Below are 18,150 nucleotides of genomic sequence, written 5' to 3'. Positions count from 1 at the left end.
ACGTGCTTACTGGCGACCCCTTTACATGCAAATTTTGTGTCAAATGGTGTGTTCTCCTGAAAAAACAAACGTACGATTTCTATATGAAGGGGGCGAAATTTGCCCTCAAAACTCGAAACCACCCCTTTATGGGGTGTACCTAGCTATTTTGAACGAGCTTCTGGAATCTGCAGCTCTATTTTGAAATGATGGTCTGGTTTTCTCAGCTCAAGGATAAGTGTTCTCCATCGATGTGGGCATTACTATTCTCAACTGGGGGTACAGTTTCCAGTCGTAATGTTTTTCATTTTGTCCGGGATATAAAACCTTTCCTTTTCACACTTTTACTTTAATTAACACTAGTCCACATCTTGTCAGCGATTAAACATGTTTCAAGTTTAAATGTTAAATTCTGGTCTCGGGCCCTCTTGTTCGACCAAACTGAAATTACCCCTCCCACTTTGGCTCGTCCAGTGGGCGTAGCAAGGGTAGTGCCATCGCCTAGGAAACGGAGGGTGCATTAATTGTTGCATTTCGATGCATATTTTGATTATATTCAGAAGACTTTGTGGCAAAAACTCAGATAGAGAAGCATTAATATTCACATCTCACTTATTCAAGACTGGCTGAGAGCAGCACTTCCATTCAGTTAACATCATTACGCCATTTATTATGCCAAGAAAGATGAAGCCAAGACATTTTGCCCTCCCTGGTCTCAGCCAGAAATGGTTATACCTTACAGAGTTTTTCCCCACGGAATGAAAACAAATGTACTTGGGCTGAGGCCCAAGTACAATAATACTGCCACAAATTGTTTCAGTGGATAGAAATACAGCAGCAATATCACATATACATGTGGGTACACACAGATGAGGGAGAATGATCAACTAACTTACCAAGATGGATTTACAGACACTTGCGACAGCTTGGCAAGCAGGAGTGGTTGGGAAATCTACTGGTAAATTTGGCAGGCCAAGAATACCCATCAGAGGAATCAATCCCTTCTGTGTTACAAACTCCCGACAGTGATCATCAGTTGTGTTATTGCTCAAGATTGACTCCACAAACTTCATCTGAGAGAGAAAAAACACACATGGGCATTTGATCATCACGGTAAAAAAATTTTTTCCATAACTCCAGGAAACCTCTTGCCAATAAAGAAGCTGTACTTTTCGAGTCAAATTAATTCAAAAATCTTTGCTGTAAAAAAAAGCAGTGAGCTGTTCATTAATGAAAAAGAGCTATAAATGGCATATTAATGACAATAGTTCCACTCACCACATTAAGCACATAATCTAAGAGAGGAATTGGGGTCCTAGTTTCTGATTCTACAGCTCTGAAATGCAGAAAAAGCAAAATTCATGGTTATCATTTAATTTTGACCAACTATAATCCTCAACAGTCAAACATTTGTGTCAAAATATTTACTCATGCATGGGCTAATATGAAAGATGACAAATATTTTTCAAAGGGTGTTAAACTGGTGTTTTCCCATTTGTTTCAGTCTCTGTTTGTTTTGCCAAACCCTTTCAATTTATCCAGTTCAGTCACCTTTTGAAAACAATGGCATGTAACCCATAGTATAATGAAAGGAAATTTTCAGGTACCATCGTGCAACGTGTGTCAGTGACAAGATGGTGTATGTTAAAGTTCTGTGTAAAATAAAATGCTGGCAGACAAAATCGAACTCAGAATAGAGTGAAGATTTGATAATTTAAAAAGAAAAGAGCCATGTCTCACTGTGATTCTGTCTCTGTTTTAGGCGTGCTAGTTTGACTTGTTGTGCTTGATACATCATCTTCATCCTCTTCATCTTCACTAGACACCTCATTCTCACTGGTTGCTGATCTCACTGCCGCTGCTGAACCCTCTGGTTTGCCAGAACTCCTGCTACACACAAAATTTGGCATCTCTACCCATTGCACATACCTCCTCAAGCAACTGTGAAATGATATGAAATATATCAAAGGCTGTAAATTTGATTTTCTTCCTGAGCAAAACCATGGAAAGGCTACTCTACTCACCTATAGTATACAGGAGTGAAGGGATATCCCGTAATTAGAATATCTTTGCAATACTCCCTCTTCTTGGGAATTAGAATGGCCTGTGTGTTTCGCTCAATATTTTGCTCAACGCCATAAGACAGTGCTATTTGTCAACCTCCCTCCTGTTATAGACCAACATATCTTGAGAGTAATGCCTGCACAGGGCAAGTATATTGAAAATCTGAATACTTTTAATGTTAAAGATATTTGATACTACAATGGTTCTACTCCGGAATAAAAAGGACGCGATGCGTTCTACAGACTCAGTACGCCCAAATAATCACGTGATGCTGGTACAAACAAGCCCACATGTGTACTAACGCGTATGGAAATACACGTACGTCTGTGCGCGTTTGCGCACATGGTTTTGTTTGTACCGTGGTCGATTCGAATTCCGGGTTTGGCCTATTGAAGTGCCTACCTTGATGATGGCTTTGGTTGCATCTGTTCTCAATGATGGTTGATGTCTCATCAGTTCATCCATAGCTCCTCCTAAATTTGATGCTGTATCACCTGCAAAAGACAGCAAGATAATTAGAATAAACTCCAGTGGCACTTGTTGTCCAGGTATGAGACAGGATTACTTTTTTATGTGTGATCTTAAGCTAAAAGCAGCGACTCATGTATGTTAAGTCCAGTCTTTTCGATTGAAATATCCATCTTATAAGTTAGTGCTTGGGTGACACAGTGAATAGGATAAATTTCCTCATTCCTTTGACAATGCAGAGCCAACTTCTTAGGTACAACAAAATCCAGTGATCTAGTATTCAAATGAGCATGTCATTCGAATGACATCCGTTTTGGCACAACTCTGAACACTACAAGCTGATGCAATTTGGATTTTGGTTTATCTGTATGTTTATTTCCGCTCCTCCACACATGAAACAGTAATTTGTGGCTTGTAACGAGTAACATTCACAGTAAAACTATTTTGCATTGACAGGTATATCACTATTTCTACATTATAAGACACACCTCATCAATCCAATTCATCAATTCATTACTATATTTGCACAACACATCAATGATGGAAACCTTTCTTTACATAGCGTTCATCCTATTACTTGTTTCGATATACCTAGACAAACAATTTGAGTGTTAGCAATGATACGGTAGTACAGATTAGGAAAACTGTATTGTTTTTCATCTTTTTCAATCATTACCTGCAGGTTCTGAGCTTCTACGTCTTTTCATGGCAGGCAAGTAGTCAGGTGACAGCAAAACTTTGAAAAGCTTCTCAAAAGGTTTACATTTGACAAATGCCTGAAGACCTCGGGCATTCAAACACAGTGCGCTGAACACGTTGGGCAAGGAGCCAAAACCTCTTTTGTGGCTGGAACCTGTGGACAAAAAATGTAAAGCCATGAAAAAAGTAAAATGGCGCGATCACTTTATCTGATTATGAAAACATACTCTAAATAACACAGCTTCAGGTGTATCTGATTTTTCATTACTATGTTTGGTTGGTTATATTCTTTCAGCTCATGATATCAAATGCCTTTGTCAATGACAAACAAATATTTATTAGAGAGATGCTTTCAAACTGCCAAATTGAACATACAGGTGGGTTTTGTAACTATCAGCTTGATAAATGTAGTGTTCAATACTACCTTTTTATGGGTACAGTTCATTGGAATAACACGTATGAAGTGCATTGCTATTACAAATACCCTGGTATGGAGATGATGATGCAAATTACATGGTATCTTTTATTACACATTGTATGTGCAATCTTTACTCTAAGATTTGCTTGATATTCTATCAATACACACCAAGGCCATAACAGACACTGGGAATGAGCGGCTGAGGGCAGCATACTTACATCTTTGATGAGCAGCGCATGCAGCATAACATCAGTTACACCACTGTCTTGTAATGAAGATAACAGTGAGGGTTCTTGAAACACATACACTGTCACTAACTCACAAGCTGCAACAAAAGATGAACAAATAGTTTAGTTATGCATACAAAAACAGTGGCAATGCTCTCTTAATTTTCAGTTTTCTCTTTCATCACTTCATTCTTTGATTTGAAGAGAAACAAGAGTGAAATGTTACAAACTATGACAAGACCAGACTTCTTTGATTCTTCAACCCACTATAACACACACTGTGTCCCTTTTTGAACTTAACAACACCAACTATGTATGGCGTGCTTATGTCTTCAGTAAATTTCCAATATTATATTTGTGGAGTGAAATGACCTTCAAGTGTTAAGGTGATGTGACATCACATTGTTTACTTCAAAAATATTAGACCCAATGTCATACATATTTGATCCTTGTTCAGTTCGATCCAATGAAAATCTTAGGCTATAAATTTACATACAATGATCTCATGATCATTAATGATATATACACAGAGTCAGTAATATTACTCAGGGTAGCTTTACAAGCTCACATTTATCCACTACAACAACCCCGCTGAAAAAAGAGTAATCTCTAGCCCGGTATAATCAGGAATAGATAGTATAACTTACCGAGGAGGAAGAGAGATGGCCCATAGTATTCTGCGTTGCTGATGACATGTTTCAGTGAGCTTGGTAGTGTACCATCCATGACTGGAAAAAAATTGAACCAAACCAGGTATCATTATTTTATTTTATGGAATCTCAGTTTCCATGATAAAACTGACGTACAGGGGTCAACTAGTAATTTCAAAGAAGATAGATGTAGTAATATTTCTTTAATAACATACATAGCTTTTGACAGGGCTGTACAGTGACCATACAAACGGATTATTTATATTGTTCCTTAAGACCGATATGTTATCTGACACTGCTTGATAAAGGTCAGACCTTACACAGCACTGAAAAGGAAGCTAGCATGAGCCTACAATGCCAAATGGTCTTCTTAATACCTACCATGCCTGATGCTATCTGAAAATGCTGGATCTTGAATGGCTTTCTTCAAGAAGTTTAACATGGACTTCAGCAATGCAGCTCTCTGAGGAAAACACTGCTGGCCTGGTTTTGCCGGTTCATTACCACCTTGTGACATGTCATCGTTCTCATCAACATAATCATTTATCTCCATCCCACCATTTCCTCCATCTTGGCCAGATCCTGCATTGTTTGTGTCCATGGCAACCATTTCATCATCCAGGTGGCCAGGGGATGATGGGTCTCCCTCTCTCTCCTCTCCTCCTTCAGCTGGCTGGTTGTTGAAAGTTGGTCTAATGACATAGGGAACCTCTCTTCTACAGATGTCAACTTCGTGCTGAAAAAAACATACTGGCTGTTAGAACTGCCAATATCAAATATTTGTATATCTTACTTTGTTTCTATTTCAGAGCTTGAGCTTTGGATTTTTTTCAACATAAGAGACTTGATGGACCTGTGGTGTGAAGTTGACTCAACACTTTGTTATACAGTTTTCATCATATGCAAAATAACACTGACAATTCTTTCCACCAAAGCTGCTTATCAGTTTAAGTTCTGAGTAATTGGGAATAAATTCTCTTATAGAGGCCCCGCCAGTCCTTTTTTTTCTTACACTATATTTATCAATTCCTTGTGAAAAAATTTCTCAGCAAAAATCACATTTTTATTGTTTATCTGACATAAATAGTTCCTGTGAATTAAGAATGTACGCAGAAAAACGGCATAAGTGCTGATGACAAACACCAACACCTTAGATAACATCAACTGCCTTGATATTTACTTTTGCATTGCATTTTATCACAAACACTGATTGGTGCAGCATCTGAGGGACCAAGCAATGCTTACACTAAAAGTGCTGGAAAATTGGGGTTTTGTGGACCATGTAAGTCCATCATTGCAGGGACAACTCACCTGTAGCCTATCAACAAAGACTGTCAGACCATTGTGTACTTGAAATGCCCCCATGTCAAGATTTGTGATCAGATCAACTACCCTTACAGCTCTTGTCACAAACTGCAAAGAAAAAAATAATTATATACTTTTTGAAGTACCTCTTTTGTTTGGCTGTATATTTCTGTGGAAATCTTTGAGACAAATTTGATTGAATACAGATCAGTGACATACTCTTAGCTGGCTCTATGATTCTAACAAAACTTTCAATTACAAAACAGAGAGATGACTGACAAATGATCAGCAGACATAATTCAAATTCCAGCCCTACGCAGTGTTCTCCACAAATGAAAATTAAAGGCGGGCGGCTAATTAGCATATGTATTTGCATACAATTTACATATCACCAGGGCTATTCACAAGGCACTCCAGTGATGAGATATACTTCTGACATTCTCAATATTTTTCTCCATTCAGCAGTGATTAATGGCAAGCTATACAATTTATTTTTACATTTAAATCCTGTATATTTACTTTAAATAAATAATAAAACATCAAAAGTGAAAAAAAACCACATTGAACTAATACAAACAATACACAATTTAGTAAATATATTGCACAATACCAACATGAAAATTCAAAAGTAGGCCTACATGAGAAGTAATCAGTGTTCGAAATAATCGGTGGCAAATGGTGGCACGTTTTCATGTGACCCTCTGTTACTATATGTTTGTCTGTAGCCGGATTGGTAAAGCCTGAACGTCTTTTTTTTACGTCCATGACAAGTTGACACGGGACTGAATAATGCACTAAGTTACAATGCGGAGTCAGCGGAGCATGCCTGCAGAGAAACATACGTTGACTTTAAAACTCAATTCATAATAAAGGGAGGCCCGAAAAAAAATGATACCAAGTATTTCCAAGAGAAAGATTTGAAATTTCATCGACTCTTAGTTCGGCAAACGTACAAAACTTCGACAACTGCGCGACGTAGGCTGCCATGCATGTTTGTGTGGAGCACGCCGGCGCACTAGATCTCGCTCACACGCGACCTTTGAACTATACAGTAGGCCTACAGAACCGTATGTACGGTACATAGCTGTTGTATTCGGATGATCACACGAATGATGATTTTAGCTCGTGCAGTTTCTTTTTACTTCATTTCATTGTGCCTTTGATATTTTAAAACGGTCACGGATTTTGAAACTTGATCAAACGCAACTGCTTCTCAAAGTCAATCGAATGAATCCATGCAAGTTACGAATGCGTGACAGGAAATGACACACATGGCTTCAACGTCATGTGGACGTACACGGATCTCAAAATGGCTAACTTGGCTCGGATACGCAACGACCTGAGCACGCGAAGTACCATACTTTTTTGCATCTGATATTTGTCTCAACCAATCGTACGATTTTAGCCAGATCTGATCGAAATCACTTTTCCTGACCTTCTGATCCTTACAAGTACGAGACATTGGCGGCAATGGCAGTTGACAATAGCATAGATGCTTTGACTGAGTGTCCGCTGACAAAAATGCAACACCGAGCCTTCGAGTGTACCGTGTCCGTTGTATGAAATGGACGGTGTCTGTACTGTACGGTCGGCAGCTTAACACATTTCAAGCTTTTTGAATTGAAGTCTTAGCCAGTGTTCATCGGCACTACGGCCGTTTCACACTTGAAAAGCTTGCTGAAATAAGAGCGTGACAAAAGCGCCGCTGAGAAACATAGGTCTTCAACCACATTTACTAAAGAGTATCGGCGCCGGCGGATATGAAACAGGATCGGGCGAAAAAATAAAGGATCGGGGCCGTCGGGGCCTGGGGAGAACATTGAGGATTGCATGCAGTCGCAAAACAAACCGACAGATGTGTGAACGGTCCCTCTTTATTACACGCCGTTGTCAGTTGCTGTCATTTTTATTCAATAGGCTTTCAGATATTGTTCGGACAACTGACTGTGAAAACAGTTTAGGCGACAGAAAACAAAGGTGGGCGGGCAAGATTAAAGGCGGGCGGGCGAGATTAAAGGTGGGCGGCGACAAAAAGAAGCCGGGTGCACCGCCCGTCAAAAACCCCTTGTGGAGAACACTGCTACGGTATTAAAATGTTATATTCAAATGAGTGATAAAAGTGCTTCTAAATTTTCACATCAGCAATATCTGCTGAAAGCTCTTCAGGTCAGTGAGATCTTCATCTTCAGACAACTTACTGTGGTGTGAGTCTGTTCGTCTCCTGGATGGCTGATTACTTTCAGCAGTGATTCCATCATCCCACATGCAACCAAAGCTTCTCCACCTGAGGTAAGTGGAAACAGTATGCCATTACGTTTTTAAATTTCTCTCCCTCCAAATTGTACGACTCATGGCTAGTATTACCAGGTTACTCTAACTACGCTTTCAGGTAGAATGCACCTCGGGGACAGATATTCAGACTCTCAAACGTTTACAATTCTTTTCTGATCTACCACTTGTGGGGGTTCATTTTGAAGCACTTTGAGTAGCAAAAACTTTCAGTCTTAGTTTTTTGACATAAAATTTATTTTTTTCCACAGAGTTAACACAGAGATGGCATCCATTTTGAATTTCAAGTATCAGTAAATCTTTGGTACTCTATTTTTCTAGTACCAAAATTTGCACAGTGACCCCCGATTTTTGTTCTTGATTTTGAAAGTAAATGGTTGAAATATTCCTTTCGAAAAATCTGAGTGAAAGTTTAAGTCTTACTTTTGAGGTGCATACTACCTTTATAATATGTTTATCGCAAATTGCTTTCATTAATTTTGACATCTGACCCTTTGAGGTATATTTCAAATGAACAAGTAGTGAAACAAATTTTATATTTGGTAATTGCTGGAAATAGATGGCAAATTTTTCACTTTGCACAATAATACACAAACAGCAATATCACATATTATCTATATTGTTGTCATTTCCCTTCACCCGGTACATTCTGCTATCTGTGACTGCATTTGCAATGTAAGGCCTAATCATGCCTGGTATTGATTTCACAGAGCTTGTGGAAATACATAGATGTGAATAGAATGCCCTCGCTTGCTTCAAACTAGAGAGTTCATTGAATTAAAATTATACATTTACAGTACCTGATTCATAACTTGCAAGATGATAAAGAAACGAGAACAAGGCTGTAGCAAAAGGCTGAGGAAAAGGATCTACTTTAGGATCTGAAAAGTAATGAGAATATTTACAGTTCATACATGATCAAACAAATATATTACTTAATATATAATATAGAAAATTCAAAAATCTCAAATATACGATTCAGAGAAATATATTCAAACAAATAGAGCAGAAAAGATGCTATGGCATACCTATCATTCCTTGAATACATCTTCTGACTAAGACAGGCAGAAAACCGTGGTAGGAGGATGCACCAGTGGCATCTATGATAGTGTTCAACCTGCTATTCAGAAAGATAGGAACAGCTGTTAGATTTCATACATATAACATCAAATTACAGTTTGTTTACACACCGGAAATAAACAAGGTACAGTTTCTCTGAAAATTATGTGATATCGTAGCAATACCTACAGGATGGACTTTAAGATTTCTGGACGGGGAAGGGCAAGGTCACCATGCCAACAGGCAATTTTTTTCTCAGCCCAAAATTGGGTAAACCATTGGGGTGGGGGTTGCATAGCATGCATGCTCATTTTTCCCCGTATGTACACATTTTATTACAACTGAATGACCTTCATGTGTATATGGTTGCAAAATCTTTTAATGGCAATTTTCGCTCCACAGATCCCACCGCATTAACCATCCCTCTAAAGATGTAATGTTTGACCTCAAAACATCTGGTATTTCATTCGTCATATATGCCTAGGTGTGGAAGGAAAATGTTATAATGGAAATTATCATGAAGAAAAGGCCCATTCCCATGTAACTGAATGAAAATGTTTGAAAATTTCAAAAAGTTGGACACGATGTGGCTCATTCAGAATTTGAAGTGATATTTATGACCTTGTTTACTCATCTGTGGCAGGACCCTTTGTGATCTGTGGGTGGGGCTGCACAAACATAATAAGCATGAATACTCTGGCAGGTTGACTTCAAGTCTTCCATGAATAATTTATGATTAGAAGCAAACATAGGTCAAAGCAAGTAATACAAGTACTTTAAAATACTTCAGTTATCAAATAGTAGAAAATATTAAGTGACCATGAATACACTCAGGAAGATTAAAGTATTTTTTCCTTATATCTGTGTACAGAGATAGATTACATGTAATCAGATAGTTCTCGGTTTCCACTTTATGTGAAGACTGAAAAGGAAAGACTTACTTTGGATTTCTTTCCAGATGAATAATTGATGTTAAAGTTTTAAGAGATGCTGCTTTGATTTCCTGCAAAGAAAACATTCCATGGTTACTTCGTTAATTTTGTGGAAATCACGTTTCTTTAAACAGTGAAAGTAATGGTCTTCACTTATTTATAGTATGCCAAAGTATGTTGAAATGAAAAAAATCATACTTATAAGATATGAAACTACCTATTTGTGATCACTTTTAACACCAAATAATAGATATCATGGTGGATTAATCTTTCCTTTCTGGATGTAATTAACAAATTACAAGAGAACCCTGAAAAGTCAAGTATGCTTGAAAATAAATTTAAAGATGAAGTACCAAATGCTTACCATTAGTTTGTTGTTTTTCAATTCCAACACATCTACTAATTCTTCAATTAAACCATTATACAGCAATGTGTTTGATACATCTTGAATTGCACTAGAATATACTAACAGATAAAAGCAAATGTATTTATCAAATATGTAATATCTGCTTTTTACATTTTAGGAAATTGGCAATTCAAATATCACTTCAAGCATGAGATAATAGTATTCTTTTTTTGCAAAGCGCAGTTTTGATGAGTTTTGATGAGTTTTGATGATTGTTTCAGTATGCAAATGATACGATACATAATACATGATACAGTGAGGAACACGAAATAGTGAATATTGACAAATTGCTTGAAGGACATGAAGTTTTACATGTAATTATCCCCTCCCTCTGAGAAAACTGATATGTTTACTTTCATTCACTATTTTACATTGTTATTGTATATTTTACTAAAATGTTTGTCTAATAGTCATGTATTTTTTACTTAGCATCTCTTATCACACCTTTAATGAACATTTTACTCACTATACAAATAATTCACTTCTTACCGTATTAAATTATTAGTTTATTTGAATGGCATCAATAAAAGCTGCTGAAAATGGTGGCAGTAGCTTGTAGATAAAAGTACCATTGTGTTTACTTGGTCAGAGAACATTTACATCATCTTTCACGGCACATGATTTTCAAAGAATCCTCCTCCTACCTTGTACTTTCTTTGTAATATTCTCAAACAGCACTAATGCTGATTATTGCTTCAATATTCACAGATTTTAATTAGTAACAGTGATGTGTTCTTTCTTTGCATTTTATTTACTCAAGTGTGATGTTAACTGTATCAACGCCCATGCCATTACAGGTGTATGCTATTCTTTCTCACTGCAATAGATCTGTAGTGTATGTGAAACAAACAACATGGTGATGAGATACTTGAAGCTGCTACAGAGATGTGAAACTGAAAATGCATCTTCGAGTGCATGAATAATTGTCTCATGTTTGTGAGACACCTACCCAAAATTGACAGTGCCTGAAGTCTGGCTTGAACACTGAGAAGTCGCTTCTCCCGGTTTGAAAATCCATGAGCCAGTCTTATATGTGTAAATAATGCCACCTTCAAATGAAATACAGTAAAGTTTTTGTCAAATAATTGATATAATGTAAATATCGTTGTAAACACTACTCATACTTTTACTCACAATTTGATACTGTGTATGATTTACACAAGTTTCAGAATCCTACAAGTGAAACAACTTTACAGTCTGACATATACACAATCTGAGAGTGAAAATAATTCTTGTATTAATACCTGTTTGTCTTTGGGAACATTGTAGGTCTTAATCAGATCTTCCATGATTAGAGCTGGAGACTCAGCAACCTGTAGATAAAGAAACAAACAAACAAGAAAATAAAGACACAAACAAGAAAATAAACAAACAGATAAATGAATAAATAATAACAGCAGCCGGTATGCAAATCTTCAGATCTACTCATCACAGGTACCAGAGGTAAAGAACATAAGATGAGTAAACCCACCGTTGATATTTTATTAAGTCACATATCTCAATGATTGTACCCATCATTTGTCACACAAATTCTGGTGCATTATGGTGTTCAGTTCTGCAGACCTTAACCCTGAAACTGGTCCATCTATTACAATGTGAATAATCATCATAACAGGCTGTCTGATTACTTTTGAAAAGAGCATCAAATATTACTTTGCTTCAACTTGGGTTCTTACCTTATCTACATTTTCTACATGAATTACTGACACTGTATTGCCAGCAGTCTTCTTAGACGACTTGCTGTCTTTAACCTCACTGTAGAATTCAAAATGAAGTGTTGTGGCACTGACAGGAAACTCCTGAAATGAAGCAAGTACATGCAAACTTTCACTGAGTGAATGCATGAGCAACTTCTGTAACTACTGTAAAATGAAGAGATGGAAGCTAAGTTTGATAGGAACCTAAATGGATCCGCAAACTTTCATGATTTTATACCTGAACACTGCTAGCAGCACAAATAAAGGGTAGTGGAAATTCTGCAAACTGACTTATGAATGATACTGGAAGTGATGAAAATAAAGCTTATCCTACACAAACTGTCAATTCAGAAAATTCTCTCAAGACTTCTTGGAAGAATGACTATTTATACCATCCATTAACTACAACTAACATTCCACATGACATTTTCTAAAGTATTAGTAATCAGAATAGCTTACAAAGCCAAAAGAATGGTTTAGGACCCTTTCATTCTCAATAATATGCACATGGACTTCGATAATGCTGCATTTATACAAAGTGGATTTTGACAAAATTATGATAACAAATGGTCTTGGCTTTACTGAAGACATAGCAACTTTTGTTCAACACTGTAAAAGAAAAACCTACCTGGTGCGGAAGATCTTGGCAGCACTGTGCCAATCCAAAACCATTATCTTTTCCGCCCCAACTTTCTGCTAAATAAGTTAACCTACTAAGCAAGGCTGCTCTCTTGTCTGCTGCTAGCTTGATTATGAAATTTGACCTTTTACTGTGAATAGAAAAATATATTCCCATATTCAAGCCTTGTATACCATGCAACGTGTATGTTTTTGATTAATGATATTTCTGTGCTGGTGAAAGCTTTCTGGTGAGAGCTTTCATTTTCTGTATGGCCTGCAAAGATACATGAACAGTCATAGAAATACAGTAGTCAAGTATCTCACTTTTATCTCTCTTGAATACAACTATTTTGCAGAGAAGGGCATCAAAAATAGCCATGTGTTATAACATATAAAGAAGACCAAATATCGTTGGTAATAAAAAGTCACTGTACGAAAGTACCTATGAGGATTAAAGTTGCATTCAATACTGATTCCTTTGATGTCATGCCAGGCTCAAAGAAAGCAAATGACATCTATTTGAGGTGATGTTGGAAAACCTGAAGTGAATTAATTTCGCAGAAAGATAACTGTGTATTTTCTGATGGATTGGAAAACAATGAAATTGTAAACAGACAGTCTATGTTGACTCTGTCCTTACAAAACCTAGTAAACCCTACACTCCTTAGATTTGTTTTCATCAGTTATTTAATCAAGAGTTATGTATTGTTGCATGCTTCTTAACATACCCTCCATATAGTTTGTTTGTATACAGCAGACTTTCCATACATTATGATGTAGATGTGACATGTTCAGCTTACCTGAATACATACACCAAATTGAGCACCGCCAAAACTGTGAGCATATCAGATGAAGACAGGAGAGTTGTCAGGTGCTGTTTGAAAAACAAAAAGAAGTCTTTTAAGGATCAATTCATGTATAAAATGTAAAAGTTCAACCATTGTTAAACTTAACAAAAGTATAACTGTGGAAACAAGACATTTCTAATCACATCGACAATACAGACCACAGACATGTTACAAATTGACTCTTACCTCCATTGAATTGTACAGGTGCCTTGAAAAGCTGTGCTCGATAAGCAAGGCAGTGAAGTACAGCATACTATGAAGTAATTGTTTTAACTGAAAGAAAAACACAAAACAGGTTGATTTAGCATCAAAACTTAGTAGACTTTGTAGCACCATGACTTGTCAACAGCCTGTTACATAATACATTATCATCTCCTAAGATATTACAAAACTGTATCAATGTATTAAGGCCATCGTCTGGGCTAATGTCGGTCAAAATGCTCAAAAAATCTAATTTTATTTTTTTCCTTCATTGTCACCCTCGACATGTATACTTTCAAATAAGCTATATCATTCTTCAAAAAATATTAACTAAAATCGAGAAAAATCGCGTTTTTTTCCCACTGACCCCTGTTCAAATTTTATTTAGTCTAATTATATATTCAAAACAGGTAAATTGCTATTTTTGGTTGCCTAAAAACTTTGTTGAGTTATGGCATCATGTATGAAGTAGTGACCATTTGCTTGCTTATTGAAGCAGCTTTTTCAGAGGTAAAAATATGGCGTTGTGGAAATTGTGAGTTTGAGACTAATTGCAGTCTAAAAAAGCCAGATCAATGAGTAATCGGGAAGAAATTTGCAACAAATGATTCTGTTTTATATTTTGTGTGGATATTACTGTAAGGCATATGAAGATTTTCATTCAGGTATAGCAATTAAACCAGAAAACAAACCATATTAGACGTTATGGTGTCCATATACATAACAAGTAAAGAATCTCACATGAATTTCATTATCATGCTGATTATAAAATCAATGTTTTTTTGATAATTAACAGTTCATTTTTCACTTAGAAAGCAATTACAACCAGGCTTTTGTAAATAGAATTCTAACTGACAATTTAAACTTGTCCAATACCCTATTTTGAGGTCGTAAACTTTGCATGAAGTATGAGTATCACCTTTATGTTGTAAACATTTCAATCCAATACTCCTAACAATTGTGTTTTGTACTGCATTCGTTTCTTGTGGCAGTAATAACTCTTGAAAGAATGGTTGGAATGCAATGAAAATCAGCCAACATATGTGAAATTAAATACTTTACAAAATAAACTTCAAAAAACAAGGTCATCCAATCATGTCATAGTAGAAACTTGACGGAAAGTTGTGAAATTTATTAATTTTTCAATCTTACCGAGATGACTATGATTTAATTTATATTGACATCTTATACAGTCATAGATTTAGGTTTATATTGTAATACATATACATCTGAATGCTACAGAAAAAATTCGGTTGTTGTATGACTTTTCGTTCAATAGATATCTTTGCCACAAATTTCCTCATATTTTTAACCCTGAAATTGTCGCCATGGCAATTGAATGTCCGGTTTTCCCCCTGCACTGCATTTTACCATCTACTGCAACAAAAAGATGACAAACTCTGAAAACAAGGTACTACACGGTTAGTGTTTTAAAATAGCCCAGACAATAGCCTTAACATAAATGATAGTGTTCAATATCAATTGGCTGGTTTTCCAGGCTGTTCACATCAAGGAACAAAGGAAAGACATAAGTACATATGGGATGAAACAAGTTTTTTCCAGAAGGAACTGTTGCCCACCATGGATAGCTATGGGCTGTCATGTTGATTCAGCGGGTAGATGTCCAAACAGGAAGTGGATTTTTGAGAAATTCTTGTCTGGTGTTGAAGCAGCTGAAATTTGCTAGTCACACAATGACACCATGTAATGGAGGTTCAAACAAATCTTGGTGAAGCACCAACTCTAATAACTGGCACTTAAAGAACTGACCTACTTTCAACAATAATGTGAAAGCAAAACAGGATGGACCATATTTGTGTACAACATCTGTAATTTTCCTTTTGATTTTTGAAAGACATTTCTCTTTAAGGTTTGAAGCATTACTTATCAAGTATATTCTTCACCTTAAATTTGATATGATCCACCAAACCTTAAAATTTGAGACGACAGAATTTCAAACTTAAAAAATTTCAACATTGCTTGAAAGTAGATGATGGGTGTAATAAAACAATTAATTTTCTCCCTTTTTATTCAAGTCATCAAATTTGGATGTTTAGCAGCAATTTCCCTACTATAAAATGTTTCCTTTACTGAAAATCACAATTTTTGACTTACACTTAGACATAACGTACAGGCTTTTGCTTATGTTTTGAGCTTGGGTAAGCTACTTAATTATTCATTATGACATAACATTCCTTATCCTTACTTTTTGATTTTCAGGAACATCACAGGGTAGAACCCAGTTGACTTCAGAAGCAGTTTTACAGGATGCTTCCAGGATGGCATCAAACTTGTCCAGTATATCAATCCAATGATATAGTTCGCACTGCAATGATTGTAATCATCAGGCATTAGTATGGGTAACTTGATGAGGAACTGTATGCCTTGTTTGAACATGTTGCATTTTATCGTGACGGTGTTTAAATATTTTCAAGTGAGCATAATATGACTAAGATACAAAATATCTTGGAGAAAGAGCTGCTTTCTCACAGACAGCCTAAAAATTTGACTAGTGTCATAAGGTCATTTCTCAAATGCTGGATTGTGTAAATTTTTCATTTTAAACAGCGATATGCCTAGAAAAATTACCAACTTTGCAAAAAATGTTTTGTAAAATTGCCATGACCAGAAGTAGCTAAATTAAAACATAAATCATACTGCCCCATCAGGATACATACACACTGCTTTTCATTGAACTTTCACTATGTGTGTATGAAACTGGGAGTGACTGCACAAAAGAACAGGCAATTGAAAGTTCAAGCTTGCTTTCACAGGATATAATGGCAAATCTGTATTGTTTGGTAGCTGCAAATTTTGAAGAGAGAACTTGACACACTTGACCACCATTCAATGGTACTGTGCTTCAAGTTGAATAATGGTGTGAACATACCAGAAATATTTAGAAGAAATTACATAAAGATTCACTTTTTCTTACGCTCAGAGAGCTTTGAAATTAGAACATTCTGGCAGAGATAGTAGTACGGCCACAAATTCATTCAGAAGGTTTTACTGTGACCATCTGTTTTCCTCATTTGCACATTAGTCATTTCACTGCCTTCGCTCAAAGAAAGTTGTAGATTACGGGCAGTTTTAGCAAATACTGAAGTCAAAGTGTGAATACTGTCTGAGTATAGAATGTTGACTATTTTGATTCCATTTATGATTAATTTTTCTCACTTGTATATTACTCATTTGATCACTTAATTTTGGATTATCTCCAATTCGCATCAAAACAGGAATATTTCCACCAAGTTTAAAATTCCAAAGGCTAGCAGTCTGAGTTTGCAATTATTGACAATTTTTTTATGTTAAGTTTCATAAGTATCAGTCATTTTTTTAACTTTGATTTGTACAAACATGCATCTAAATGCCACTAACAACACTTAAACAAATTAATAAAGACACAGAAATGGAACTTTTGTTGGTGCAGAGTTTTAGACCATTTTTAGCATTTATTTTGTTAATTTGCAGAATACTCACCTTATTGACTTGGTTTGCACACACTTAACCCTTTTCCTGCCAAGTCCATATTTCACCACCAGGTCAAGATGGTTAAAATTAATGAAACACAATATATTCCATATGATGTATTTTAACATAATACTGTACATTTGAAGGCTGTTGAAAACATAATACTGTAAAGTTGATTTTTTTTGGACAAAAGATGCTATAACATACCAAGCCAAGTGGGTGAAAATACGTCATGTTTTGGCTCAATACCGCTTTTTACTGACTTGGCTGGTGGGGAAGTGATTACTGTCTGGCAGGAAAAGGGTTAAATTTGAATAAAAATAGGAATATTTCTACCAAATTTCAAAGCTCCAGCGCAAGCACTGTTTGTGTATGTAATTTTGATCATTTTTCATTTTCATATTTGCTTTAATATCAGTCATTCTACAAGCTATGTTTGAACAGAAATGTATTTAAGTGATGTTAGTAATATCATTAAGCAAATGTTAACGTCAGAGACAAAGTAAATTCTTAGTTTGGAATTGTTTACCATTTTTAGTATAATTTTTGTCAATTTGCAAATTTATCAGGTGATCAACTTTGTCTGAGCAAACCAAAACCTGCATCAAAATAGGAAGCTTATCACAAAAGTCTTGGAGGAAGTAGTGTCTGAATTTCAGATTTTTGACCAATATTTTATTTATTTTGCTACTTTGCATAATTATCATATGATCAACTTTTACTTCGTTCATACAGGCAAAAATTGAAACGTTTCAGCGACTTTATTTGTGATTTGTAAACACAGGGGATTAATAGTTTGGGTCCGCTCGTGTCCAT

General features: G+C 36.1%; 1 protein-coding gene across 1 annotated transcript in view; it reads right to left on the bottom strand.

The window, feature by feature from the left end:
• The window catches only part of LOC139135208 (E3 ubiquitin-protein ligase HUWE1-like), a 75,422-nt gene that overhangs the window by 47,399 nt on the left and 9,873 nt on the right, over positions 1 to 18,150 (bottom strand). Inside the window, 23 exon segments of the mRNA XM_070702482.1 lie at positions 876 to 1,052; positions 1,258 to 1,315; positions 1,720 to 1,886; positions 1,888 to 1,920; positions 2,446 to 2,537; positions 3,188 to 3,343; positions 3,346 to 3,364; positions 3,847 to 3,953; positions 4,503 to 4,583; positions 4,887 to 5,241; positions 5,817 to 5,918; positions 8,009 to 8,094; positions 8,900 to 8,980; positions 9,128 to 9,219; positions 10,100 to 10,161; positions 10,455 to 10,555; positions 11,446 to 11,545; positions 11,741 to 11,809; positions 12,173 to 12,295; positions 12,822 to 12,963; positions 13,615 to 13,688; positions 13,849 to 13,935; positions 16,070 to 16,189. Coding sequence (XP_070558583.1) covers positions 876 to 1,052; positions 1,258 to 1,315; positions 1,720 to 1,886; positions 1,888 to 1,920; positions 2,446 to 2,537; positions 3,188 to 3,343; positions 3,346 to 3,364; positions 3,847 to 3,953; positions 4,503 to 4,583; positions 4,887 to 5,241; positions 5,817 to 5,918; positions 8,009 to 8,094; positions 8,900 to 8,980; positions 9,128 to 9,219; positions 10,100 to 10,161; positions 10,455 to 10,555; positions 11,446 to 11,545; positions 11,741 to 11,809; positions 12,173 to 12,295; positions 12,822 to 12,963; positions 13,615 to 13,688; positions 13,849 to 13,935; positions 16,070 to 16,189 — 2,484 coding nt within the window.

Source organism: Ptychodera flava, chromosome 6 (assembly GCF_041260155.1).
Source record: "Ptychodera flava strain L36383 chromosome 6, AS_Pfla_20210202, whole genome shotgun sequence".
NCBI lineage: Eukaryota > Metazoa > Hemichordata > Enteropneusta > Ptychoderidae > Ptychodera > Ptychodera flava.
The sequence above is the reverse complement of the archived record's forward strand: the minus strand, read 5'-3'. Positions and strand labels throughout refer to the sequence as shown.